Source organism: Sceloporus occidentalis, unplaced genomic scaffold (genome assembly GCF_023333645.1).
Source record: "Sceloporus occidentalis isolate IW3139 unplaced genomic scaffold, rSceOcc1.0.p SCAF_8, whole genome shotgun sequence".
NCBI classification, from domain to species: Eukaryota; Metazoa; Chordata; class Lepidosauria; order Squamata; family Phrynosomatidae; genus Sceloporus; species Sceloporus occidentalis.
Window position 1 is genome coordinate 35,151,431 of NW_028316988.1, and position 27,498 is coordinate 35,178,928.

At 42.0% G+C, this 27,498-nt stretch overlaps 1 protein-coding gene, 1 long non-coding RNA gene and 2 other non-coding genes across 6 annotated transcripts in view; all 4 read right to left on the reverse strand.

Annotated features, from left to right (window-relative positions):
- The window catches only part of LOC149308664 (uncharacterized), a 17,537-nt gene extending 15,550 nt beyond the window's left edge, over positions 1-1,987 (reverse strand). For 2 of the 3 annotated variants that reach the window (XR_016282175.1, XR_016282173.1), the window contains exon 1: positions 1,970-1,987. This is a non-coding gene — a long non-coding RNA (uncharacterized LOC149308664). Of the gene's footprint in view, positions 168-1,969 lie in introns of those variants that run through there. The other variant, XR_016282174.1, reaches the window with a different exon arrangement.
- Positions 1,988-14,165: 12,178 nt separating this feature from the next.
- On the reverse strand, positions 14,166-26,109 carry LOC149308665 (PABIR family member 2-like). Its single transcript, XM_089536247.1, has 10 exons — positions 25,665-26,109; positions 24,992-25,070; positions 22,649-22,705; positions 21,299-21,342; positions 21,165-21,219; positions 20,858-20,959; positions 19,444-19,532; positions 18,009-18,073; positions 17,315-17,411; positions 14,166-16,264 (listed from the first exon to the last, which is right to left on the reverse strand). Exons 1-10 carry the CDS (start codon positions 25,811-25,813, stop codon positions 16,114-16,116), a joined length of 888 nt encoding a protein of 295 aa, XP_089392373.1. The 5' UTR covers positions 25,814-26,109; the 3' UTR covers positions 14,166-16,113.
- LOC149308666 (small nucleolar RNA U109) lies at positions 17,786-17,912 on the reverse strand. Its single transcript, XR_016282247.1, has one exon. It is a non-coding gene; the product is annotated as a small nucleolar RNA U109 (small nucleolar RNA).
- On the reverse strand, positions 22,953-23,086 carry LOC149308667 (small nucleolar RNA U109). The gene has a single exon (XR_016282246.1). It is a non-coding gene; the product is annotated as a small nucleolar RNA U109 (small nucleolar RNA).
- Positions 26,110-27,498: the final 1,389 nt, after the last annotated feature.

The window sequence follows — 27,498 nt, forward strand, 5'->3', positions numbered from 1 at the left end:
AGTATATAAAACTGTCAAGCCACCTTTCAAAAAAATTGGGAATTAATGTTAACTTTATTTCGCCTCTTTTGAGATATCTATATAGATAAGATAGATCATGTATTAACCCAAAATAATAACATTTCTGAGGTAAAAAAAATCCCCTTCAGTTTCGTTATATATAAAACTTTCCCTCCTCACCCCACCCCCCAAAAATTTGGGGAATCAATTTTAACTTTAACTCCCCACTATATATATATATATATATATGGTTGCAAAAATTGTTTGTATTGGGGGGGATTGTTACCCCAAAAAATAAAACTGTGTTTCATTTCTGTGGGGAGAGGATTGTTATCCAAAGTAAATGACCCCCTCCCAAATGTTGCCTATCTATCTATCTATCTATCTATCTATCTAAAGGGTTGCCCACAATAAAAAGTTATCCTGAGGGGATTTTTTTTTTGGGGGGGGGGATTGTTATCCAAAGTATATGCTCCCCCCCCCCCCCAGTCCTTCCTTGGCTCTTCTTTATGAAACATGTATATAGATATAGATATATTTTCAAGGGTTGCCCGAAATAAAACGTTACTTTAAGGGGCAAATAAAATAATTGTGTTTGGGGGGGGGGGTTGTTATGCAAAGTGAATGCCCCCCTCCAGTCTTTCCTGGGCTCTTCTTTATGAAATATATATAGATATATATTCTAAAGGTTTGCTCAAAATAAAAGTTACTTTAAGGGGCCAAAAAAGAAGAAAGAAGATAAAATTGTGTGTGTGTTTTTTTTTGGGGGGGGAACTGTTATCCAAAGAATATCCTCCCCAGTCCTTCCTTGGCTCTTCTTTACGATATATATATATATATATATATATGGCCTGCCAAAACGAAAAAGTTACCCTGGGGGGTGCAAAAAAAGAAAAAAAATTCTGTGTGTTTTTGGGGGGGTCTTATCCAAAGTAAATGCCCCCCTCCAGCCTTTCCTTGGCTCTTCTTTATGATATATATATATATATATATATATATATACACATACACACACACACACAGACACACACACAAGGATTGCCCAAAACAAAAGTTACTTTGGGGGGGGGGGGGGGGAGAGAAAATAGTTTGTATTTTTTCGGGGGGGGGGGTGAATTGTTCTGCAAAGTAAATGCCCCCTCCCCAAGTCCTTCCTTGGCTCTTCTTTATGAAAGATAGATAGATAGATATTTTAAACGGTTGCCCAAACTAAAAGTTACTTTAAGGAGCAATAAAAAGAAAGAAAATTGGGTGTATCTGGGGGGGAGGATTGTTTGCAAATTATATGCCCCCCCCCCAAGTCTTTCCTTGGCTCATATATATATATATATATATATATATATATATAGGCTTGGCCAAACTACAAAGTTACCCTGAAAAGTGTACAAAAGAAATAAAATAAAAAACGGTGTGTATTTTTTGGGGGGAGGAATTGTTACCAAAGTAAGTGCCCCCCCCAAAAAAAAGTCCTTCCTTGGCTCTTCTTTATGAAGGATAGAGAGTTATTTTAAAGGGTTGCCCAAAATAAAAGTGACTTTAAGGGTTGCAAAAATAATAATAAAATAAAATAAAAAATCGTGTGTATTTTTTGGGGGGGGGATTGTTATCCAAACTAAATGCCCCCCCCCCAAAGTCCTCCCTTGGCGCCTGTTTAAGAAAGATACATCTAGGAAGAGCTATCTATTTAAAGCTACAATGTTGCACTGAAGGGAAAAGAAATAAAAGGCTGTGTATGGGGTTTTTCTGGGGGGGGGGAGATCTGCTGCCCCCCCAAATCCCCTCCTTGGCGCCTGTTTCCCCCTCCCTCCCCCTTCGCCCCCCTCCTGCTCCTTTCGGGGACCCCCCTCAGCCCCCCAGAGCCCCCCTTCGGCCAGAGGGGATTTTTAGGGATTTTTCTGGGATTTTTGGGGGGGTCCCCGGGGCCCCCGAAGGCCGGGGCCCCCCTCCTTTCCCCGCCCCCCCTCCTCACCTCCGAGTCCACTCGAAAATGGCGCCGAAACCGAAAAAACTTTGCAAATTTCATTGTAGGGAGCAGCAAAGGATGCTGGGAAGTTTGGGAGAGAGAGGGGGGGCACAGGCACCGCCCAAAAAGACAGAGTTTGGGGGGGCGAGGCTGAGGAGGAGGAGGAGGAGGAAGAAGAAGAAGAAGGGGTCCCCCATCATCATCATCCTCGCCCCTTTCCCCTCTTTTCTCTCCCCCCTTCTTTGGTCTCATTTTAAAGGGGGCACAGACCCCCCTCCCAATCCCTCCAAAGGCAAAGGAGCCAGCCCCCCCCCACTTCTGACCCAGAGCTCCCCCCCTTTTGCCCTCGCGCAGTTTTGGGGACCCCCCCCCAAAATGGAAAAAGGGGACCCCCCTCCTCAATATTGCAAGAGAAGGGGGGCAAAGGGAGGAACCACCCCCAAATAAAAGGGTCTGGGGGGCTCTAATTTGGGGGGCTCTGGTTTGAATTTGGATGTAATTTCTTTGGAGGAGGCTTGCAGGTTGTTGCAGAAAGAAAGACAGAGAGAGAGGTTTGGGCTTTTGGCATCATCATCATCATCATCATCATCGCCATCCTCTTGTTCTTGCTCTGCTCTTTGCCTTAGGAAGCCTGTTGCGTGTCCAGAGGGGCTCCTGCATGCTCTCCCTTCCAAGGAGGCAAGGCTCTCGCACATCGGTTGCATGCTGGCTCCCATGCCTCCTGGGCTTCTGCAGGTGAAGACATCTGTTGCATGTTGTTGCGCCTTGTCACATGTGGATGCATGTTCTTACATATGGAGACATTGCCTGTGGAGAAGTCTTGCATGTTATCACATGTGGATAGTCCTGTTGCACGTTCTTGCATGTGAAGAGGGCTGTCGCATGTCAATGCCTGTGGAGAAGTTGCATGTAAAGAAGTCTGTTGCATGTAATCACATGTGGATAGTCCTGTTTAGTATTGTTGCATGTGGAGAGGTCTGTTGCATGTTCTTGCATGTGGCGAGGCCTGTTGCATGTTGTCACATGTGGATAAGTTGCATGTGGAGAAGTCTGTTGCACGTTACCACATGTGGATTGCCTGTTTCATATTGTTGCATGTGGAGAGGTCTCTGTTGCATGGTTTTGCATGTAGAGAGGTCTCTGTTGCATGTTATCACATGTGGAGAAGTCTGTTTCATATCGTTGCATGTGGAGAGGTCTGTTGCATGTCATTACATGTGAGGAAGTACACTGCATGTCAATGTGTGCCACATGTGTCATGAAGTCTGTTGTATGTTGTCATGTGCTGTTGCATGTGGAAAAACCTGTTGCATGCTTTGGTATGTGAAGAAATCTGATGCATGCTGCTGCGTGTTTGGAAGTCTATTGCATGTTCTCACCAGTAGATAAGTCTGTTGTTGCCTGTGGAGAAGTCTGCTGCGTGTCGCTGCATGCCTTTACATGGGGAGAAGTTATTGCACATTGTTGCACATGGAGAAGTCTGCTACATGTTGTGTGCAGCTGCGTGTGAACAAGTCTATCGCATGTGAAGTTTCACGCTGTTGCATGTACATAAGTGTTGTGTGTAGCTGCGTGCTGTTGCCTGTAAGGAAGCTTGCTGCATGTTGTGTGCAGTTGCATGCGGAGAAGTCCATTGCATGTGAAGCCTAGTGCATGTTGTGTGATGTTGCATGTGGAGACGTTTGCTGCATGTTGTTGTGTGGGGCTGTGTTTGGAAAAATCAGTTGCATGCGAAGTCTGATGCCGGTTGTCACATTCTGTTGCATGAAGCTAAGTCTGTTTCATGTGGGGAAGTGTTGCATAGTGTTGCATGTTATTGCTGCAAGAAGGATATGGGCTTTTTGAATTGCTGGGGGACAGAGGAGGCCCAGAGATTTTGCACATGTCTGCATCCATTTCATTCCTTTCCTTTTTCTGCAAAGTTGCAACAGCAGCTGGGAAAAACCCATTTAAAACTTCTTTTATAGGTAATATACATGCCTTGCAGTGATGAACTGATAGAACTGTTTAAAGTTTGTAGCAAGGGGTGAGTGTACACACACACACACACACACATACATACACACACACAGACACACAAACCTTGTTTAAACGTTGCAACTGTAGCCATCAGAGCTGTCTTTAGGGTTTTAGGAAAGAGGAATGCATTTAAAACAGTTAATAAACATCCTTGTTTTTAAAGCTGTAGCAAGATGTATCTCTCTCTGTGTGTTTTTAAATGATGAATAAATAGGACTTTATAAATGCAGCAAGTACATTGTGTGTATATGTGTCAATAATAATAATAATAATAATAATGACATTTAAAATGTAGCAAGGGTCAGGTGGGCATGCATTAAATTTCTTAAGCGACAGAACTTTTAAAATAGTTTTAGCAAGGTATGCACACACTAATAATAATAAAAATGTTGTATTTCCCGCTGTCGTAAGCCGTCTCGATCCTATTGCAGAGGTGTGATAAAAAATAAATTTTAATATGATTCTATTATTTATTATTATTTTATTTTTGCTGCCATGGAGAATATGGAAAGCGGTGGACACAGGTTGACCAGACACGTCCTCCTTTTCCAGGGTATGTCCTACATTTTGGCCTTCTGTCCAGGAGGAATGGCAAAACGTCCTCCATTCTGAGCAGGCCTAAGAAGCATGCATTTGCATTCATAGGAGCGTCTTGAGCCTTCGTTTTGTCACGTCCTCCATTTGGCTTGAATAACCCCCATTTTGCGGTGCCTTGTCCTCCTTTGTGGTTAGGACCACATCTGACCACTCCAGAGTTTTGGAGACTTATTTGGCCAAGTTCCTCGGAGGAAGCAGCTTGGGGAAGTTACTTATAATTATTTTCAAATTTGTAACTTTGTGCGCAAGAATGACTTGCAAGTTTGCAGCTTGTGCGCAAGAATAATGGTTTCCAGCACCATTTCTGTGCCGCCTGAGGTCTCCCCAAACCCCGGACTTTGCAACAAGGAGGGTTCACACATTCATTTGCGAATCCTCCATGTGTAAACATGAGAACGCATGCTCTGCACATGCTTAAGTGCCCCCTTGTGGAGAAAACATGGGATGCAGTTACTATATGTTTAATTGGGCCAAGCCTGGAGGAATATTAATTTTAATTCCACATGCGTTTGCAGTACTATCCCGATATCCATGGGACTTGGACTCATGCTTTCATTTACCCACATCTGAAAAAACATTTTCTAGTCCTTAAAACTGATGCTTTAAAAGCAAAACAGGCTACTTTTTCAGAAGTGTATGGCACACTTGTATTTTGCATGTTTTATAATGTTTTAACTTGGACTGTTTTAGATTTGTAAGCTGCCTTGAGTCCCTGAACTGGGAGGAAGGTGGGCTATAAATAAACATAAACATAAACATAATAATAATAATACAATTTCCCTTCGTATCCCCAAGGATCCACTGTAAATATATTGATTGTTCGATCGATCGATTGATTGATTACACAGGGTCCCCCAAATTTGAGTTCCATATCCAAGACAGAACTAAAGAATGAACCACTTTGTATCTTGGATGATAGAGATATGTATCAAATACGTGGGACTATTTTTTGGTGTTTTGCTGCGGGGGCCACAGGCGTGCATGCGTTTTCCTTAGCGCGAGTGCAAATTGCGGCGCCTGTAGGTCTAAAACAACCTGCCAACACCGATATTGTGAACCCCGTGATATCACTGAAATAAAGACCCATAATGGAGAATCGTGGCGGTCGCCCCAAAACATTCGAGGGCCAGATTGCATGCTTCCGAAAAGAAGTACAGCATGCAAAACTCATGAAGCTGTTGTCATGTAATGTAGCAATTTCCCATTTTTTAAAACCCTCAAATCCTTATTTATAATCATACTTAACGAATATAACTTAGGATCCAGCGTTTCCTTCATTTTAAGTATTTCCTGCACTTGTTGGTGAATCATGTTAACAGTGTTTAAGAAGCAATGCAAAATCATTGCGCAGTGTAGTGTTGCACAGGACCCGCAGATTAGAAGGAAATATGGTATCTAAATTTCAGTTGCAACCAAAAGATGGAGGAAGAAGGAGGCTGAGAGAGTGTGACTTCTGTAAAGTTGCCCAATAGGTTTTTGTGGCCGAGTGGGGATTCGAACCTTGGCCAATGCTCAAACCGTTACGCCATGCTGGCTCCCTTACAATACGCCAACATTACAATTAAACTATCGACAACCCTAAAAATAAATTTCCAAACGTGCAATTAATTTATATTCTCATTGTTGCGTTCAAACTGTTTTGCATTAATGCTGTTTTTAATAGGATGGCTTATTTGTTTTAAATCTCTTTTTATCGTACCGATTTTTTTGTTTAAAGCTGTCTTTTGTTTCAATCTATGTGGGATCTTTAATAAAAGAAATAAATACGGCCAAAACTGAGCAGCCTTGAGTCTGGCATCTTGCAGTCATGGCCATGTCCAGAAATCCTAAGCATGACAACCACAAAAGAGGCAACAAAACAGAATCAGAAGGCAAAGGTTAAACACCACAGACTCTTTTGGAGACATCTTTCTCCTCCCTTCCCAGCATTTCTGACTCCAGGGCCTTAAACAATACCAGCAACAGAATGGTCTCCCTCCCACCCAAAATTATCGGTTTGAGTGTTGGGCTATGACTCTGGAGACCAGGGTTCGAATCCCCGCTCGGCATGGAAGCCCATTGGGTGACTTTGGGCAAGAAGTCACACTCTCTCAGCCTCAGAAAAAGTCAATGGCAAACCTCCTCAGAATAAATATGGCCAAGAAAACCCCAGGATAGGGTTGCCATAGGACCATTGAGTAGAAGACACTTCTGCAAATATCTCAGTGTATGTTTGGGGATGTTCCAACACTTGGTTTTGGGGTGTTACGTTGATAGTCTATTAACACAAGCAAGGAAGGCAATGGCAAACCTCCTCTGAACAAATCTTGCCAGGAAAACTCCATTATAGGTTCACCTTAGGGTCACCATAAGTTGGAAATGACCTTAAAGCGCACAACAATAACAACAATAACAAGGGATGCCTTGTTGTGTGGCAGGACTTGGAGCTCTGTTCAACTTTAATTCTCAAACTGGACCCAACTTACTTTTCCATCTCAGTTTATGCCTTTTGCACCAAACTTTGATTAGCGGATCTCGGGTTACAGTTTGGGAACAAGCTGAGATGTGACAGAATCCTGCCATACAACAATGTATGTATGTAGTAGTTGTTGTTGTGTTTGTGCCTTGAAATCGTTTCTGACTTATGGTGGACTTATGACTTATTCCATCTACGGTGAACCTATCCTGGGGTTTGCTTGGCAAGATTTCTTCAGCGGAAGTTTGCCATTGCCATAAACCAACAACAACTTGAAGGCACACAACAACAACATGTAGTCCCATCCCTTTTGCCTTTGGTGCCGTTCACCACTCAGCTATTCTTCAGCTCTGCAACTGCAACAACAACAACAACAACGAAACCGTTGCTTTAAAAGAAAATGTGGCCTGCCATCCAGATAGCAGCCACTTGGATTTGTTTGGAGCGGCTTTGGGGCTTCTTTTATTTTCCTCTTTGAGAGTTAAAAACATTTTTTAAAAACTAGCAGGAGGAGAAAAGGAGAAGTAGTGGCCAAGGCCTACAAAGCACACAACTGCACAAGCACACAACTGCTTCCTCTTAGCACCGCGGTCGACCGTCTTTCTCTTCTCTGTTTTGGAAGAATTCAAATGTTGCCTCGCGGGGATTAATGTGCATTAAGATGAAAGGAGGTTTCTGCCCAATTTCACCTGATCTCCCTCCGCAGCTCTTTTTGATGAGAGCCTACTTTCTTGTCTCTTTTTCATTTCTTCTTTTTTAAAAATGCTACAATTATCTGCACAGGCCTCTTTCCTTTCCTTCGCAAGAAGACACTAGGCACCATTAGCCTGTCTGAAGCATGCTTCTCCGACTTTGCAATGTTTTCTAGAGGATTTGCATTTAGCACCCTCCTTGTGCATCTCCTGCTCATTTGCACAAATACATTAAGTTTTAGATCTCTCCCCTTCAATGGTTTTCGTTGCCTTCATGCGAGGAGGTGAAATTTGCAAAGACAATCCTTGGGGGGGAACATATATACATCTCCCTCCCTTTGCTTTTAATTGTCGGTCCTTCTGGAGTACATTATGCCCTGATGATTCAGAGTTCTTTGGAAAGTTGCTTCATCTGATGATAAATGGATGTTGGAGGCTTTGATACTTTATTTATTGAACTGTTTTACTCCTTCGTTTGATTTGTTTTCCCGTCTTCCTCCCTGCCCCAAAGAAGGGACTTTATATAAAATAAACTGGACTCTGGGATTGTTTATTTAGACTCCTTTTAGGAGTTTGTAAAGAGGAGTTTAACATATTTTAAAATGATTTAATCTTGTATCATTTTAATAATAATAATTATTATTTTATTTGTCCATCGCCTTCTGGGCCGAGAGGTGTATTGGTGTATTGTTTTAATTGGTTTTTATTTGTTCATCGCCTTCTGGACTTGGAAGTGATGCATATATATATATAAACAAAAATCCAAGGTGGTTACTTGCAGCAAATGTGGGAATATATTTGGAGACATAGGCCCAAAACACACTGCAAAAATAATCCAGTTAAATGGCCCTGGGAATTCTGGATACTGTAGTTTTGTGAGATATTTAGCCTTCTCTATCAGAGAGCTCTGGTGCCACAATAAACTACACTTCCCAGGATTCCATAGCACTGAGCCAGGGCCAATAAGGCAATGTCAAACTGGATTTTTTTCCGCAGTGTGTTTTGGACCATAGAAGCTCTGATTGCAAAATGTGTGACCATGCATCCAAAGCACCGCAAAGCAACCCAGGTGAGTTTACCTAGAAAGGTTGTTTCATAATGAAGGGGTCACACTGAAGAAGGCCCTACTTCCCATACCTACTCGCAACGCCAAAGGTAGAATAGCCAGTGTGTTATAGAGGGTTGAGTGTTGCACTATGACTCTGGAGATCAGGGTTCAAATCCCATGAAACCCATTGAGTAGCCTTGGGCAAGTCACACACTCTCAGCCTCAAGGGAAGGCAATGACAAACCTCCTGTGACCCAAGATAACTGGACAGTCTCTTTTTCCATCTCTTCTGTAAGGTTATTCCACAATTCAGATTATTAAATCTAAACCCAATTATTACTCTGAGCTAGTGGAGACCTGTTGAATGAACTTGATTTACAGAAGTGTTGATTTGCCATTTAGCAACGGATTAAGGGGCCTTCCTCAACTTACACAAGGATCCCCAAATGTTGGTCCTCCAGGTATTTTGGACTCCAACTCCCAGAAGCCCAGGTCAGCTTGACCAATGGTCAGGAATGATGGCAACTAAAGTCCAAAACATCTGGAAGACCAATGTTTGGAAACCATTGGCTGGCTTAGAACCATTCATTGGACATAAGCCAGATGTGGGAACTATAGGAACCAATTGTGCTTCAGATCTGCAGTTCCCATCAGCATAGCCAGTGGTGAGGAGTCCAGCAACATCTGGAGGTCCATCTGGTTCTCACCCCTGTTTTAAGTCCCTAAATCCCATACATTGTGATGGGGGGGGGGTCCTTCTTGCAACTATCCCAGCTCTATTTACAAAATCTCTTTCAAACTGCCACGATCCTATCCATATTTCCAAGGAGGGTCACCCTGAGCCAGAGAACATAGAAGTCCGTCTTAATTCTGAGCGCTTGATGTAAGAAATTAGTTTTTAAACTTCATTGTTGGATCTTACTTTCCCTGGGGAGCCTGACCGTTCATTGTTGGGGGCTGTGATGGACTCTCTATTGTAGACCCAACCAGTCTTGGCATCTGCGCCGGCCGTGAGCCCATAGAAATCTATATTTATTATGAATGCAACCCTCTGGAGACAGCCGGGTCTGTAGCAAGGCCAAAAATACTGCCTTGTTTATGCGGTTGTGTGCTTTTCTCTAAAGTGGCTCAACTTTTGACCTGCACCCAAGAGGCTGGAGGAAAAGCAAGGCGAACAGAGAAAGTTTCCACATCCCTTGGTCCATATCAGACAGAAAAGAGTTCTCTTCCACCTTCAGAGTACGTCCGGCCCTCTGTATCCACAAGTCCTTTATCCACAGATTCAAGCATCCGCGTCTTGAAAACATTCCAAAAATATATGAGTTCCAAAAAGCAAAGCTTGATTTTGCCCTTTTATATATATGAGGCACCATTTTACTATCCATTGTATTTATTGGGACTTGAGTATCCATGGTTTTTAGTATCTTGGAACCAAACCCCAGCAGATACCAAGGGCCTACTGTTGTAATAATAATAATAATAATAATAATAATAATAATAATAGTAAAATTATATTTAATGGAACTTGAGCATCCATCAATTGACAAAACTCCAAAGCTGTAGGCTCAAATCTGGTGTACATCTTATCAATTGAACATTGCAGCATACATCTTACCTAATTTTTTATTCTCAGCTTGCTCCAGAAAGTAGCATAGACTTTTAAAGACTGAGTTTTGAGGTGAGGCTTGAGGGTGTTGTCTGAATTTCCCATCATTTCCAGCAAGATGTCTGGTGGCATATTTTTTTTATATATTTTATTTAAACCAAGCGGAACTGAGGGAAGCCTCAAAACCAGCCCTTTGCGTCGACGGCACTCGGTTCGCTTCTGGCTATCTTTAGTCTGTGGTTAGCTACCGGCTGCTCAGCCTCGGTTTAGCAAAGAGCAGAAGAAGCATGGAAGCCTGTTTTATGATTCCTCCCTCCCTTCCTCAGGCCTCTTTTCGCCGGGGGAGAAAGAATAATATCATTTAAAAAAAGATCAGGGAGGAGAGGATGGACACCAGGAAATGACAGAGCAGATTAAAAAGCCCTTACTGCAGCCCAAAGACCGTCAGCTGTGCAAAGATACAAAAGGACCAGCCAAAATAGGGGAGGAAACCCTTCTCTGCCCCCCAAAATAGGAAAGAAGGAGAGGGCCTTCTTGGTGGCCGCTCCCATGCTTTGCAATGCCCTTCTTAGAAAGGTGAAGCTACCACTGTCTTTGCTACTCCGCTTTAGGCAGGCAAAAACCTAATTTAATCACATTTTGACTTCTACCTTCATCCAATACACCCTTAGTAAACTGCCATTAATCCCAGGGCTAGGAAAGAGGCAAGATACAGATAAACAGAACAACAAACCCAAACCCCAAATCACTTTATTGCGTCTTAGTAAACAGCCACAACACTACATGAACTCGCTATGGTAGCTAGAGCTGATGAGAAACATAGTCCAAAACACCTGGAAGAGACTAGTTTTGGGAGGTCTGCAAGACCAAGCGATGTTCTCAAAGTCCAATGAGAGTATGTATATGATGTGTCAGAGGAGGAACACACTTTGAATAGGTGTCCTTGTGTTTAGTCCCAATTCAAATTATCAATTTGAAAGGATAATGATACTCAGGCTATACAATGAGCCCTATGTATCCATAGATTCTGCATCCATGGATTCAACCATCCACAGCTTCAAAATGTAGACGTGAACGTTTTATTTGTGCTTACCTTCTGTATGTTTTCTACTCAGTTTTATAATGTTTTATAGTGCTCTAATGTGAACGCATTAAAAACAGGACCCGTGGCAATGCGACAGCTACCTGCAACCTGTTGCCTGCATTTAACTACTAGTTGGGTTTAGGCCCTCAAATCTGCTTTGTCTTTCTTTCAGCCTGGCCCTTCCATTTTTGGCACAAAGACAAACTTATTTACAGTAGAAGAGCGCAAGCCGAAGCCGCTAGAGGGAGGGAAGGGTGGAAGCCTGGCTCTTGCAAGGTTTGAGTTGTCTGTGGTGAAGCACGTAACTCAAGTCTTGACTGTCGCACACATACGATTATGAACTTCCCCAGAGGGGAGAATCCTGAACAAACAGACCTGTGTTTGCAGCAAAGGGAAGGAGGGAGGGAGGGAGGGAGGGAGAGAGGGAGAGTAAGCGAGGAGAGACACGGCTGGAAAAAATGCATGAATCATGATCACGTTCGACTTCCAAGATAAAAAGTGCTGACACAGGCAGGCTGTACAGCTGGCTCCTAGGCTGCGGTAGAACTCCCTTTTTAGAAAATGCCTCACTGTGGGTAACTTTGCCTGGGGTGCGTTTCAGGAGGAAGGCCAACTCTGGCAAAGCAGGGCTGGCTCCGGCGCTCCACAAAGATGTCAGACTGCACCTGGAAAGCAAGAAGAAATAATTATAACAGAGTTGGAAGAAAGCTCAAGGGCCCTGATCCAGTCCAACCCCATTCTGCCATGCAGGAACTCACAATCAAAGCATCCCCAACAGATGGCTATCCAGCCTCTGTTGAAAGACCTCTGAAGAAGGAGACTCCATCACTCTCCAACACAATGCATTCCACTATCAAACAGCTCTTACCCTCAAGAAGTTCCTCCTAATGCTTAAGTGGAATCTCTTTTCCTGTAGATTGCATCCATTGCTCTGAATGAACCTGCTATATAAAACATGGTAATTTTGTACCTGACCAATTGCAATATGTACCGTATTTTATGTTCCTTAAGTAAAAATGTGATTTTCAATCTGAATTTACAGGAGCTGAGCAGAGAGCACAGGGGGCCTTGGAGATGTCTCAACCGCAGCGTTGCTACTATTCAGGGTTGACTCAAGGGCAGCTAACAAAAACAAAGGTTGCTAAGTTTGCCTTTTTCTATTTTTCTGAAAATTTCATTTTTTCCCCCAGGGGAAAAAAAGCTATTTCATGGCTTCAGACATTCCCAAAATGTTAACTTGGAGCCAGATCCACAGAGTACCACCTTAGATATCCAACTTCATAACTAACTGCGTACATGGTTCAAAGTGGCTGAGCATTTCTTGATGTTTCAGTTTATTTCTAAACCTACACTTCCATAGCTTGATACACTTTCCCCCACTGGCCAATAAAAAGCCGATTAACAGCATCAGCGCTGTATTGCTTTGGAAACCAGGTAAGTTAAGTGGCTAACACCATCAATTTGGGTCACAATTACATCCAATTTCTAGTTGTCACAGAGAAGCCACACCAGACCAGAAATAAGATATCCCATAAAAACAATAACTAGGTAGCTAAGTACAGAGATCTTGTAGCACTCCCTTTGAAACTCACTGAAAGAAAGCAATTGACAGCATGAGCTTTCGTAGACTTCCGTCTACATCCTCAGATGCATTTGGTGGAGTCACTTGGTGGAAGCAGCCAAGTATTCTTTTGGCTGTTCTTTTTAAGGCAGGCCCACATTCGTATTTTAGATATGCTTTAATCAGGGATTGCTTTGGATTTTAAAAATGCAGAAAAGAGTGAAACTGTCTTCCAAGGGAGACTAGGCTTCCCCCCTTTTGTCTGTCCTTCTGCCAACAGGCAAAGACCATTTTATTTAGTCCAACTTTTGGCAACTGAGGAAGGGGCTTTTAGCAGGTGGGTGATGTGCTTTTTCCCCTGGTGTGCTTTTAAAAGTGCTTTTTATTCAATTGGCCATAGACTACAAGAGCTGCCTCAGAGAAGGAGGTGCAAGACCACCACTCCTGCTTCATAATTTGTGTTACCTAGAACCTAACTTCTCTCAGGTCGCACCATGAGTAAGGGACTTATCACTCTACCAATGGCAAAGATGACACCTAGTGGTACCTTTCACTTGTGCTGCAGTTCTAATAAGAAACTAATCTTGCTGAGTATTTCACAGCCTGAGTGTATCCAAGCTGCTGTAATGAAACCATTTAACTCTAGGTTGCAGTGTATTTTTCTTTCTCTTCCATAATTTAATCTGTCCAGAAGCCCATGTTTTACACAAGACTTCACCATTCTAAAAACCGACAGAGCTTTAAAGTAATTTATTTAATACAACTCAAAAAGATTTTAAAAAATTAACCACCCCCCCACCAAAAAAATAATCACTACTAAGGAGACATGCAAAAGGTTTATTTTTTTTAAATACTGTCTGTTGTCCGTTTCTGGAAGTCCAGTAAGTGCATGGAGATGGGTTAACAACTTGTACTTTACCAGATTTATTTTGCAAGTGTCAATAATAATAATAATAATAATAATAATAATAATAATAATAATAAGCAACTGAAGAAAAGCAAGGCAATACCCCGCAAGTCCCAACGCCAAAATGAAATGCTGCAATCTGAGCAGCAGCTGAACTGCAAGCAGTATAGCACTGAATATACACAAACACAATCAAGACAAATACAGTAGGAAAAAGAAATGGTACCACCGGATAATATTTTACATATGCACATTTATTGGAGGTGGGGAAACTAACTCTCCACAGGCAAAATAGTAATACACGTAACAGAGGCACGTTTGGCCCAAGTATGGTACTTATTACAATTCCAAACAAACACTTGTAAAAGCAAAATGCTAAGTATGGAAAACCAAATGTTCTCTTTCAGAATGTCCTTTTCCCCTCGCCTTCTCAGCCAGACAAGTCTTGCCAGAGACTGCGCGCTTTACCAGTTTAGCACAATCTCGCGTCAAGTTCAGTGCTATTATCTTACCAAAAGAAAAGGAATAATAATAATAATAATAATAATAATAACAATAAAATAATCAAAGTTGTACTTTGACAACAAGAGCATGTGAATTACAAACATTCAGAACTGGAAGCGTACATTTCTGGCAGACAACGTTGCCTATTAAATACAGACCAGCCAGCACTCACAGAACATAAAAAAGGGTTTCAATCATAAAAAAATACTATAATTCATCACCAGACTATTTTTTTACAGTTATAAATAATAAATAGCATAACACAGTAGATTACAAATGGGTCTCTCTCTCTCTTTTATTTTTAAAGCCCAGTTAGATCATATAAGAAGTAATAAATCATGTGCAGCACCCCAAACTTACCCAGGGTAACACAGCAGGCCTACTCCTCATTGCAGCTTACATATAAGCTCCTTACGTCAAACTATAAGCAGAACTAGCATCCAAACAAACTGTAAAGCCTTTATAAAAAAAATTAACATTAGCTTATTAGTCTGCTGTCTTCAAGCCGGACCCAAGAGGCTGTTCTGAGGATATAAAGCAGTGTAAGCCGCAATCACAGAACAGCTGGGTCTGCTGGTGGAATTGCCCTTCACAATGGATCAAGTACCTCAAGGAGCAACCAAGGGAAAAGCAGCAGTGGCAACAGCTCCTGATACAAAGCACTCTTTACAACCAAGGTCCTTTCTCCCACCCAAACCCTCTGGTTTACATTCCTCCACTTTGTGACTATGTCCCCCAAAGGCACAAACACATCTCAGTGCCGCAGGGGCCACTGACTGCTTGATAAATTCTGCACAGTAGTCTAAGCGACTGTGGCCATAAATCCCAACTGCCTGTCTTGCATTCTTCTCCTGGCCAAAGACACTTCTGTGACCACTAATGGTCATCCACATAACTGACTGAGTCTGGAGAGTCAGAGGATGCAGAAGGTGAGTGAATTGTGTGTCACAGAAAGATGGTTTATTCTCCTCCAGTTGCCAATGATGAGCCACAACAGCATCCATAGTGAACCCCCCGCAACTAATAGACATTTTTGGCTCCCAGCATCATCACTGCAATTGCCCAGAAGCATTAGGAACAGCTAGAAATCTTTGGGAAAGACAAAGGAGAGGCTGCAATAAAGACATAAAGGGGAACAATTCCCTATTCTGAATTATCTCAATTTAAGCATATTCTGCGTTTCCAGAATATGTCAACTTTCAGCAAAAAATCCTTTCCACTCCTAAACCAAGTATGTATTTTTTTTTAAAAGGGGGGGGGTCTTTAAAAAAAAGCTCTGTAACAACTATTCTTACCTTCAGAACAAGTGATCATGATAGCAACAGGTTTTCCATCTAGTTTCAACACTAATATAAATGAGGTGCTTGCTTGGGATTTTATTTAAAAAAGGGTATGTAGTTTCTTTGAAAGCAAGGTTAGTATGATCTGAGCAGACACTGGTAAAATAATTTGTTTAAAAAAATAAATCACCAAACCAGACATCAAAGTGGCTTGACGCATCCATTAAGAAGGAGAATCAAAACCACTTGGAGAAGTTGCAAAAAATACAGTTATGTTACTATTTCCACTCAGTATTTAAATCCTCATATCCTCAAGGATTTAACTCCACGGGCTTCTCTGTACAAATGTACAGCGAGAGAACAGCACAGGCAGACATTGAGTGATAACCGGGTAAAGTCACTTGGGTGAAAGATCGTCCATCAAGAGGAACGAGGAACAAGAGTTGGAGCAGGCGACGGGAGATTCTGCAGTAGTGCTGCCTTTGGCCAACGAATCGGAGGAAGAGCTGACGCTGCTTGTGCTCCCATCGAGAATATCTGAAGACAAACTGGAGAGGAAGAAGGGAAGCCATGTTGTTTGTGGTAGTTGCAAAAGGTTAATGCAACAACAGCAAAAAACAGATCATCATAGACTGGTTCCAATGTACATGCACAATTCAACCTATGCAGGCAGCCAGTGAACAATGTACAATCTCCCTGGAAATGTTAAGTCATTAGGTAGCATCTTACCTAGGGACATTTTCTATGTCCTCTTTCAGTTCGGCTCTCTCTTCCTCAACCTTTCCCATGTAGCTTCTCCTATCCAAGGGCTTATACTTCCGAAATGATCTGCTACTTTCCTCAAGGTCTGCCTTTCAAAGTTCAGATGCAGGCATTCTTAACAGTTTAATTGCAGGAGCAAGCACACAACTAATATTATGGCAGCTCACCCAATTTTAGTTTATTCTTTGCACGCATGAAAATTTGAAGCTGCCTTATACACAGTTAGCTGCCTTATACACTGGTCCATCTAAGTCAGTAAAATCTACACCAGGGGTAGGCAACCCTTTTGAGCCGGGGGCCGGGTTGCTGTCCCTCAGACAACTGGGGGGCCGAAGCCAAAAAAACAAATAATTAAATAATTTTTTAAAAATTAAATAAATAAATAAACCAGGACAAATGTAGGACAAAATTTTCAAATGGAGGGCACTTTTTAAAATAAAAAATGGAGGACACGCGAAAAAATTTGCTGATTTTTTTTAAAAATGTTAAGATAAATGCATGTTCTGAGGCTTCTATAGACAATTGCCCCACCATGCCACTTGCGTGAGACGCCAAAGGCCCCGGCGGCAATCGGCGGCAGGACCAGGCTGGGGCCAGTCCCAAGGCCTCGCCGGGCCGCAGGTTGCCTACCCCTGATCTACACTGCCTGCAGCCACACAAATCGCTAAGCCAGAATTTTTCTGAACCATGGTTTATTTTTCACAGGCAAGTATACCAGTGCATGCTGGCTAATGGCTGCCCCTGGGACTACTCCTGCAAGCAGGAACAGTGAAGGTTGCGAAATGATCAGTGTTTGTTTTGGTGGCCCATAATGGCCATCTTAAGGTTACTTTTACCATGAACTGAGGTCAGTCAATTGTGTCACGTCAGGAGAAAGCATGTTAGTGGTTCCTTGGAAGAGTCTCTTTGGCTGACTTTCAGTTTCCATTTCACCTATGGAAATATAAAACCAATGTTATCAGAGCTGAAGAAGGAAATGTTCCAGGAACAGAGTTACTTAGTCTATCAATCAGATTTGCAAATATTCTCAGGAAGGGAGACGAGGGGAAAGGAAAATACACTTTGCAAATGCATTCTCAGATGTAAACAACAGATTCAACCTGAATTTCTATTCCACGATTTTTCTGGAAACCTAATTTAACTACTCTAATGTAATTTCCCCTAATGAGCATTCTTGCTAGCCAAGATTAAAGATTTATTTTTTTGCCTCAGCCAGTGAAGGAAAGTTTGTTGAACAGTGACTCTATACTATTGGAATCTGCCAAGAAATATGGAAGATGGCAATACAAATTCACATATGTTCATTTTGATGTAGAAGAAATATACTACCACTCAACCTCAACTTATTGGCCCTGAAAACTCCTTATATTATAGCATTGAAGGAATATTCATTCTCCTTGGAAGACAGAAGAATGATAAACTTCTCTCATGCAGAGGTGACAGAAAGAGTATCATGCACTGTGCCAGATATTCAGTCCTATGCCCAAGAATACCAATCATCTCCAGGAACTTTTTGGAGGCACCACATACCTTTTCTTTTAATGGGACCAAGAACACTGGGCCTGATGCAGTTGATTGGACTCTGGCTCCTCCTGCTAAAAATTAAAGCTGAATTAGCGTCTTTCTATCTACAACATTAAAGGCTTCCAAAGATCTAAAGTTAATAGTCAGTTTCCAAAAAGTCCTGATGAAGTATAAGCATTGACGTTCCACAGAGTTGAAAGCTCCAGAAGGAAATGCAACAATATTGTTAAACTAAAGGGTGCCAACTTCCTTGGGTCCAATGAGAAGTTTGGTCAAAGATGTATTCCAGTCTTAGGCTGTTACATTTCACAACCAAGTTTACATTTATTTTTATATTTATTATGGTATTGATCTAGGTGGCCTTAAAAAATGCAATACCTTCACATTAGCAAAATGTACCATGCAAAGTCTGGCATCTCAAATTATCCATCCATTGCTCAAGCCAAAAAAATGAATTCCCTATCAGAGCTGGAAAATCATCCAACATCCTCGACAGCATCTGCCTTAAGATTTTAGCTCAAATATTTTCTGATCTCTGTTCCACATTTTCCTTCCTCTCTATCAAATCTTTGGAGACATACTCTGTAATTTTCACTTGTGCGTTAAAAAAATCTTTGCCACACTGTTCGTTTCTCATAATGCGTTCCTGTTCTACTAGCTCTACCTGACAACTTTATTTAGAGACTACTAGAGGCCAGTGTGGCAAACCAACCAGAGTAATTTGGTTATCATAAGCTTTGTGAACTTTTCTGGTTGAGAAGCTATTTATAGATACTATAAATATACTATATAAATATATAAATTACAAATATACTATAAATATATATTATAAATATAAACATACTATAAATATCTACAAATAAAAGTTAAATACTGAGGTTTGAAATTTGGGAGAATTGCCAGCAGACTAACCAAAGGCTTTAGGATCTTGACGGGGGAAAGAAAGAGATTCTATACTTGGCCCTAATTTCACAGTAAGATGAAAACCACCTTCTTCTCCAATATTAAAGCAAACCAAAAGGACCTGCTAAACCTTGGAAACTCCATATATTTCAAGCTATCCTTTCTATAAGACTGAGTAGAAAATCTACCCTCTTTCAGCTCCATAGCAACTCCAAACACACATCCTTGTGAACAAACATTAACTCGCAATTTTTAAAGGAGACAGACATCTCAGCTAAAGACCTGCAGCTTTCTATAAAGAAAGATGACTTGGATGCTGAGTGTTTAGAACCAGGAGCACAATAACAATTATCAAGAACACCAACAAAAGATTCACTAAAACAAACATCGAATTGAGATAAATCTGAGTGGGGCCTCTTTCACCCAAGGCACCCCCAGTCCTTGGTTTGCTGGCCGCAGCCTCAGGAACAGGCTGTGAACTTTGTTGCAAAATGCTTATTATTACAAAGTGTTTTATTTGTAAGATATATCAACTTACTTTGAAAACCTCCTTGTAGGGCTGGGAATGGGACTAGGAGGCAATCCATTACTACTCACAAACATTTGCAGGGATGGTGAGAAACATTGCTAAGGAACACAAACACAGGATTTAATGTCAGTTGAGGAAAGACGTACACAGTTTTCAGGTCTATATCTTTAACAGCAACAGAAATGTCTCTCTTTTGGAGATTTATTTTAAAAAAATAACAGTAGCAATGTAACTGTTAAAGCACAAGAATTTATGTGTACATAACATGGTTAACATGTACACTTTTCCACTCTCTGAAATGTTCCCAGTCACATCTGTTAACTTTTCTTTTGAAGAATCCCTAACTGAAGCATATTTTGAAATACTATTTTTGCACTGCTGGGAAGAGCCTCTGCTGATAGTCTTAATAGTTTCAGCTCACCAGACTGCTGCTCAGTATAGATACTAGATGATTTGATCAATGATTTCACTTGATATACAGTGCAAGTATGCTCAGAAAGCACTAGGTAAAGGTCCACAAAATGGACAGATTGTGGAAAAAACATACAACTACCAGAAGAAAGAGCTCTGGCTGTTGCCACAACAAATACCTTTTGTTTTCTCCTTCCTGTCCTACTCCAGAATGACAGCCCCCAGATTCTAGGCCACACTTAAGTTTGGGGGGAAAAGATGAACTGCTTCTCTTGAAAGCCTCCAAGAGAACGGGGTGCGTGTGACTCACTTTCTAACAGGAAAACCAAATGTAATAACAAGGTTGAGACAGCAGCAGTGTTGGGATGCAATGATGAACTTGAATTATGGCGTATCATAAAAGAATTTGCAACTCATTTGTTCCCTGGTTGGCTCTTCCAAATTGTGGAACTAGCTAAACTAAGCAGGAAAGCTTCATCTGTGGTACAAATCCAGGTTTTTGGCCAAACAAAGCAGCAATTTAAATAAGAACACACTCTTGGTTTGCAATTCTGACCTGTAATAATAATAATTTATATCCCGCTTCTCCAAAAAGAACTAAGTGGGTTACAATAAATATACATAAATAAAATACATAATAATACGTATACATAACTACAAATTACATAATCCCCTTATTCCTCTATCTTGAAACTAGAATAACAACTTTCATGGAGGGCTTTAAAGGTTATTACCAACACCTTGTACTGTACTGTACGGGGTGCAACAAGCCAGGAACCTCCGTTTAGATGACCTAGTTAGCTTTTCAATTTGATTAATTTAGCCATTTTCAGTGGTGGAAGAAGCCAAGCAGGAGAGAACAGATAACCCAAGATCCTCTGGACTTCTAGGTTACCACCATCTCCATACTCAGCCACAGTTGAGGAGCATCAAGATACTTCTTTTGAAGATGACTATTCAGTTTCATTTAATCCTTCTAAACCCCCCAAATTCATTAATGTCTAAGACATACCTTTCCTATGCCCCGCGTAGGTGAAGGTGCTGGAGAAACAGGAATGAAGTCTATCCTCTTTGGAGATGAAGATTTTTCAGATTTGTCCAGATCATTGTCACTCTGAAAATACAAAGTGCCACATTAATAGTCTCATAGTACACAGCAGCTCTAGATGCCGAGCCACAAAGTTCTGGTGAAAAACGGCATGGGCGTCCAGCGGAGCCCACAGGATCCCCAACTTCAGTGATTTCCACTCTTTCTCTTTAGGTTCACTGATTACGTGATGGGTTGGCATTAAAATACTAAACATCTGTAAAGAGATTACCAGGCTCAAGCTTTCCTCCCATGACTGGCTTATCTGCATTGCTGTTTGCACTTCCCTAAAATACAAAAAGGGTCATTAGTGACAACAAAAGGACAGGAGTGACCACATTTTTATAGCATTTTAGTTATACCCACCTCTCATGTGCTGTTTCTCTATTCATCAAATCCACTCCTTCCTCCTAGGGAAGTATAAGAATGCAGGTCTTAGCTCTTCATGACTTCTTGCCTAGCAGCATATCACTTCTTATATCAACCATAACGGGCAGATGGACTGTACCATCTCACAAGATGGGAGGCTGCATGTTTAAATGTTCCCTATATAAAGAACTGCCTGCCTACAAACCAGTGATACATATGTCAAGACCTCAGCTTTGAGCTAGCTTTCTCAACCTAACTTCTGTCGGCAGGTTTTATTTTTTAAAGAGGAAGCAGTCAAACCTGCAACCCGCCCATCAAAACTCTGTAGTGATACAAAACAGGCTGTGCAGTTCTACTGCATAAATCAGCTTTCAGAAAGTAAACTGGAGGAGCATTCCTTAAAACTGAGGGAACACCTGTCCCTATATACAGCGTGCCCTCCACATTTGCTGAGGTCAGCAACGCAGGACACCTATGAAAATGCAAATAAGTAACACTATTTTTTTAATTTGAGAGAACACCTATCTAGGAATCTCTAGGTCCTCCAGCACAACCATCAAGAGCTGACCATACAATCTACAAATGCCTAGAGAAGTGTTTTCTCTAAGAGTCTCTAGGTCCTCCATTGCAACTTCTGGTGGAAGGTGACCACAGAGTTACACTGGAGGACCTAGAGATTCCTAGATAGAACATATTAATCAAATCCGCAAAAGCCAAAGCTGCAAATGTGGAGGGCAGACTGTGTATCTGCTCAATAATCAATATATAGAGAGGGTGTAGTCCTTTCTATCCCAGTGCTGGGAACAGTACACCTTGCAGGAAAAGGGCCTTTTCAGCTCTGTTGCCTTCTGGCAGAAAAGCCTCCTTCAAGGCCTGATTAGTGCTGTTCAGCCATGCTTACTGAGTCTAGTGATCATGGCTTGGTTTCTGGTCTATTGGAATGTGGATATTTTATTTTACTGAACAGTTTAAAGTTGTTTTAGTGATCGTGACCCATCCTGAGAACTTCAGATACAGGGTAGGATAGGATTGTTTTCATTATTAAATTAACAAACGAACATGCTAGATAACAATGACTGTGCCACCTTCACTGTGTGCATCTGCAAGCAGGATTTTCAGATTCTGCACTGATTACAATTTAAGGTGGTTAACCTTCAGAAATGTAGTATTTGTGCTTCTGTAGGCTAGAACTCTTGGGTTTACACCACTGAGACTGTAATTACTACAAGCATATGCTGAAGCAGTTGAGGAATGAGAAAATAAACTCAAAATGTGCCGTGTTCATATGGTTAAATACAACAACTTCCACTTAAAAGATGACACCCAAAGAACTGGAATGCCACTCACCCTTCTGATTTGATGGAGTCGGCTGCTGGGGATACGTATTGGAGATGATGATATCAGCTGGAAAAATATACACACACATATTACACATTATATTAGTCTTACTATGATTTTGTTTAAAACTGACTAATGCCCCAAAACCTTGCACTGTATAGTTAAAAAGCATCCATTGAACAACTGCTGCTGTATTTGAAACCCATTTTGCTAAACACTGAAGAAATGCTAGGCTAACTAAATTCTCTATTTCCAGGGCTGTAGCCTCCTGGAGATTGGGGTTATTCTATGTATGTAGAAGGGCTATTTATTGTAATGTAGGAGAAATATACTACCACTCAACCTCTACTCCAAGGCAGGTGGCCCTGAAGACTCCTTATTTCTGTAGCACTGAAGGAATATCCATTCTCCTAGAGAAGAAGAAGAATGACAGTTTCCATCATGCAGAAGCAACCAAATCCCGCCGACTAAAGAGCCTACAAGGAAAATGTTAATTGCTCTGTATAATGCAACCAATACAAAATCTGGGGGAGAAAAATCTTCAGGTACGTAACATACCCTTCTTTGGCTGCCCACGAGTTGAAAACTTGATGAGAGGACTTTGCAATTAGAGAAATAACTTTTTGTACCTACCGATGTTAATGAAATTAATTAAGGCTCTGGGGGAAAAACAGATTAGCTTACCTGTAGTACTACTAATGAAACTATGTGTAAGCTTGCGTATGTGCAAGAGCGGAAGCAACAAACCTTTGTGAACTACCAACAAAATTACAGGGATGTATCTAAAACATCTGAGATGACAAAGTATCATTAGCTTCTTTCAAAATCACTTTAATTTTGCAGTTCACTTTTCTGCAGCACTTACTGAAAGTCCTGGCTCCATAAAACTAGGTTCATAGCATGGAAGGAGGAGGTAAAAAAGCAGATGTGTTTTGATCTACCTTGTTTTTAAAGAGAAGCTCTATTGTTCCTTCCCCACAATAACGTTCCCAAGTAAACTCGAAAGTACAGAAGGACGTAGTAGACAGGAGGTTAAGAGGTGATATGATAGCCCTGTTTAAATACTTGAAGGGATGTCATACTGAGGAGGGAGCAAGCTTGTTTTCTGCTGCTCCAGAGAGTAGGACCCAGTGGAGCAATGGATACAAGCTACAAGAACAGAGATTCAACCTCAACATTAGGAGGAACTTGCTGAGAGTAAGGGCTGTTTGACAGTGGAACACACTCCTTCCTCGGAGTGTAGTGGAGTCTCTTTCCTTGGTTGTCTTTAAACAGAGGCTGGATGGCCATCTGTCAATGGGGATGCTTTGACTGAGAGTTCCTGCATGGCAGAATAAAGGGGTTGGACTGGATGCAGTCTCTTCCAACTCTATTATCTTATGATTCTAGGTATATTTCAGGAAACTGTGATCAAGCCATGCAACACTGAGGCTCCCCTCTTCTGTTTTTGTACTCTGCACATTCCTGCTATTTTCTTTGAAAGCACATTTCTAATTTCAAATCCGTCGCATGGCCACCTTAAGCAGCTTCAAAACAGCTGTTAAGACGGATCTCTTCCGGCAGGCCTTTCCTGAATAGATAACCGGCCGCCAAATACGTTTGAATTTGTCATTCCTTGTTTTTTCATTACAGCCGTTGTCAATTATTTTTATCTCTATTTTTATATCTTTAAGGTATGTTTTAATCTGCAAACTGCTTAATTGCATTTTAGGGGCGGGGGCTATTGGGATTTGGGAGGGAATAGTTAAGCCTCCCTGGTTGCGTTCCGCAGAGAAGCCGGGTATAAATAAATCTTATTATTTAATTATTTCACTTTTCCAGCTGAAAAAGCTCACTTTTAAAGTAATAATGGGACACTGAAGCAACTGCAGCCATGCTCAAAAGAGTCCAATCGATGTGCCTCTGGATGAATTAGTGTTCCTTTTGAGGGCAGATCATTCTGCTGCACTGGAAACAACAATGTTAATGGGAATGATATGGATATCCAGTGCAGACAGACATAGTCGAATTATCAATGGAAGAAGGGCAAACCATACACTCAGACACAGATGCCGCAACCGGCCTCTCCAGTGAGCAAATACTGAGTTAAGTGTAGTGTCTTCTTGCAACACTATTTGCCTTGCACAAGAACTACCAAGTTCAAGTGCACCACCTGCTTACAAAACGTTACAACCCACTAGCAAATCCTGGGGGGAGATCAACACAATCACAACTGGGCAAAGACCGCCAAAGGTTTGCTTGGCTTCCAATTCTGAGCCTCGTTTCCTTTGATTTCACAGAGGAAGCCTGGGCTGGAGGCCTGGCCGTTTCAAAGCAGCCGCCTCATCCATGGCCCTTTCCCCAAAGGCTTACCATGCTGTGCCGGTTCACAACCGTTGTGCTGTTCCTGCGGGTGCGCAAGACGTAAGGCTGGAAAACCTGCGAATTGTCACTGAAAGAGAAGCAATGTGACAACAACAGCAACAAATTAGCAGCTACATTGATGGGCTGGGTTTTACTCTTGTGACTTGTAACACATGTGTTTTTAAGCCCTATTCTTCCTCCAGCCCTGGCTGGGTGCATATATATACATACACACACATGTTGGCGTTTCCTGGGAGGAGGCACCTGTTCCTTTGGCTTCCAATCGCTTTCTGATGCCTTGGTTTCATAGGACCCAGTTTCAGGGAGAAGTCAAAGGCTTCTGGTGCGCCAACAGAAGAACAGTTTATGGTACTCTGAATGGGGAACCCTCTCTGGCTCAAGGCTGCTATGGAATTCTGGGAGTTGGAGTGTGACCCAATCTCAAGGCTATGGAATTCAGGCCCATAACCTGGATCAAGGCTGCTATGGAATTCTGGGAGTTGGGGAGCCTGTCTCAAGGCTATGGCATTCTGGGGGTTGGAGCTTGACCCTGGCTGAAGGCTGCTATGGAATTCTGGGAGTTGGAGTATGTTGTGGGGCCCAGGCACACAACAAACTCCAACTCCCAGAATTCCATAGCAGCCTTGCTTGTCCCCTTCCGGAGGGCGGCTTCTCTTCTGACCTGAGTCCGTGGATGAGCGGGGCGCTGTTGGACCGCCTGAGGCCTCCCCCGTCGCCGCCTCCTCCTCCTCCTCCTCCGGCTGCTCCGTTCCCGGGCGTCGCCGGCGGCAGCTCCAGGTCGAGCTCCATCTTCTCCGCGCCTTGAGCCATGGCGCTCAGCACCTCCCAGCCCCAGGGAGGCTCCTCATGGAGCTACACAGCGGGAGGGAGCAGCCCCGGCTGCGAGGGCCGGACCCCGGGGAGGGAGGCCGGGACCGGGGCCCCCGTCGTCATCCCTCCCTGCTTCCCTCCGTCCTTCGGGCCAAGAAAGAAAGAGAGGCGCCTCCACAGGTTAAGGCCGCGCACTGCGCATGCGCCCGCGGCAACGGAGCTGGACCCCAACTTGACTGGAACGATACAGGGAGCGCGCGAGGCCCTCGCTGCCCACTGCGCATGCGTGACCTGCACCGCCCTCCTGTCTTTTTTTTCGCCTGTTGCGCCACGCATGCGTCCTAGCGCTCGCCACTTGCCCCGCCCGCTCCCCTCTTTTTTGCCTGTTGCGCCACGCATGCGTCGTAAGCACTCGCGAACTGCCCCGCCCCCTCCTCTCCTTTTTTCCCTGTTGCGCGACGCATGCGCCCATCGCGAAGGAAAGGCGGCCTCTCCGCCCAGCACGCATGCGCATGTAGCGCCCGCGACCTGGCTCTCCCTTCCCTTCCCTTTCTGCCTGTTGCACTATCCCAAGTGTATCCAAGTCCGGCTCTGCGCATGCGACTGACAAAGGCACCGCCCCTTTATTACTCCGCCCCTTTTCTGTACTCCGCGGAGCGGATTGGTTGAGCTGGGCTCCGCGAATGGCCAGTCAGCGACTGCGGTGAAAAAAAAGCAACAAAAGACTGGAAGGGAAAATGGCGGAGGTTCGCGCCTGCGCAGTTTTTTTCCTTCCTCAGGTGTTACACGAGTTCGAATCCCGCCTCCCCCGTTTCTCTTCCCTCAGAGTTACCAGTTATATCATAATGTAATATATGATATATTATATTATATGTATTATATTATACATATAATATAATATAATACAATATAATACATCAACATACTACATTTTTCCAGCTGTTCCTTCTGTGGTTTACATTGTATACACAAACAAAAAATAAAGACGTTTTATATAGAAAAAAGAGTATTTTTACTTCTTATTTTGTGCTCATTTTTCATTCTTTCTTTATTGAAACCAAACTTCATACATATAATTATTTTAACAATACTTAATTCCACACACATATATATATATATATATATCCGCATTCTATTACAACTCAGCTAAATATATTTTATTTTGCACTTATTGTTACATTTCTTTGTGTGAGAGCCTTACTGTATTGTTTTAAAGTATTTTACACATTTTTATCTTTTTTGATAATGTTATTGAAAATAAAAATCTAAGATACATATCTAGCAACATATTTACCTCAGACATAAAACAGTAAAATACATACCAGCGACAACAATGTTTAAACAGAGGTAATTTTAATGTATTTTACACACTTTTTTTTAAAGTTTTCTATATTTTAGCTTGGAATCTGTTTTTAATTATTGCACTAATTTAATTCGGTTTTAATGTACTATTTTTGTACGTTTTTAATTACATTGTTTTTATTTATTGTTTTTATTTATTTAAAAATAATTGTATTGTTTTGAATGTCGTAAACCGCATTGAGTCCCAGGCCTGGAAGAAGGGTGGGATATAAACAAAGAAATAATAATAATAATAATAATAATAAAATGCATAAAATCTACTTCTGATTAGTGTTATATTTTTTATGCCTTCAGTATATATAATGCATGATATAAAATGGCAA

Excerpts from the sequence above, each read along its gene's own strand:
- LOC149308665 (XM_089536247.1), bottom strand. The coding sequence starts at position 25,813 with ATGGCTCAAGGCGCGGAGAAGATGGAGCTCGACCTGGAGCTGCCGCCG. Across the intron at positions 20,960-21,164 it reads GGGAGGAAAGCTTGAGCCTG|AGTGACAATGATCTGGACAA; the intron begins GTAATCTCTTTA and ends TTGTATTTTCAG. Across the intron at positions 17,412-18,008 it reads TGGTCCCATTAAAAGAAAAG|GTGAAATGGAAACTGAAAGT; the intron begins GTATGTGGTGCC and ends ATATTTCCATAG.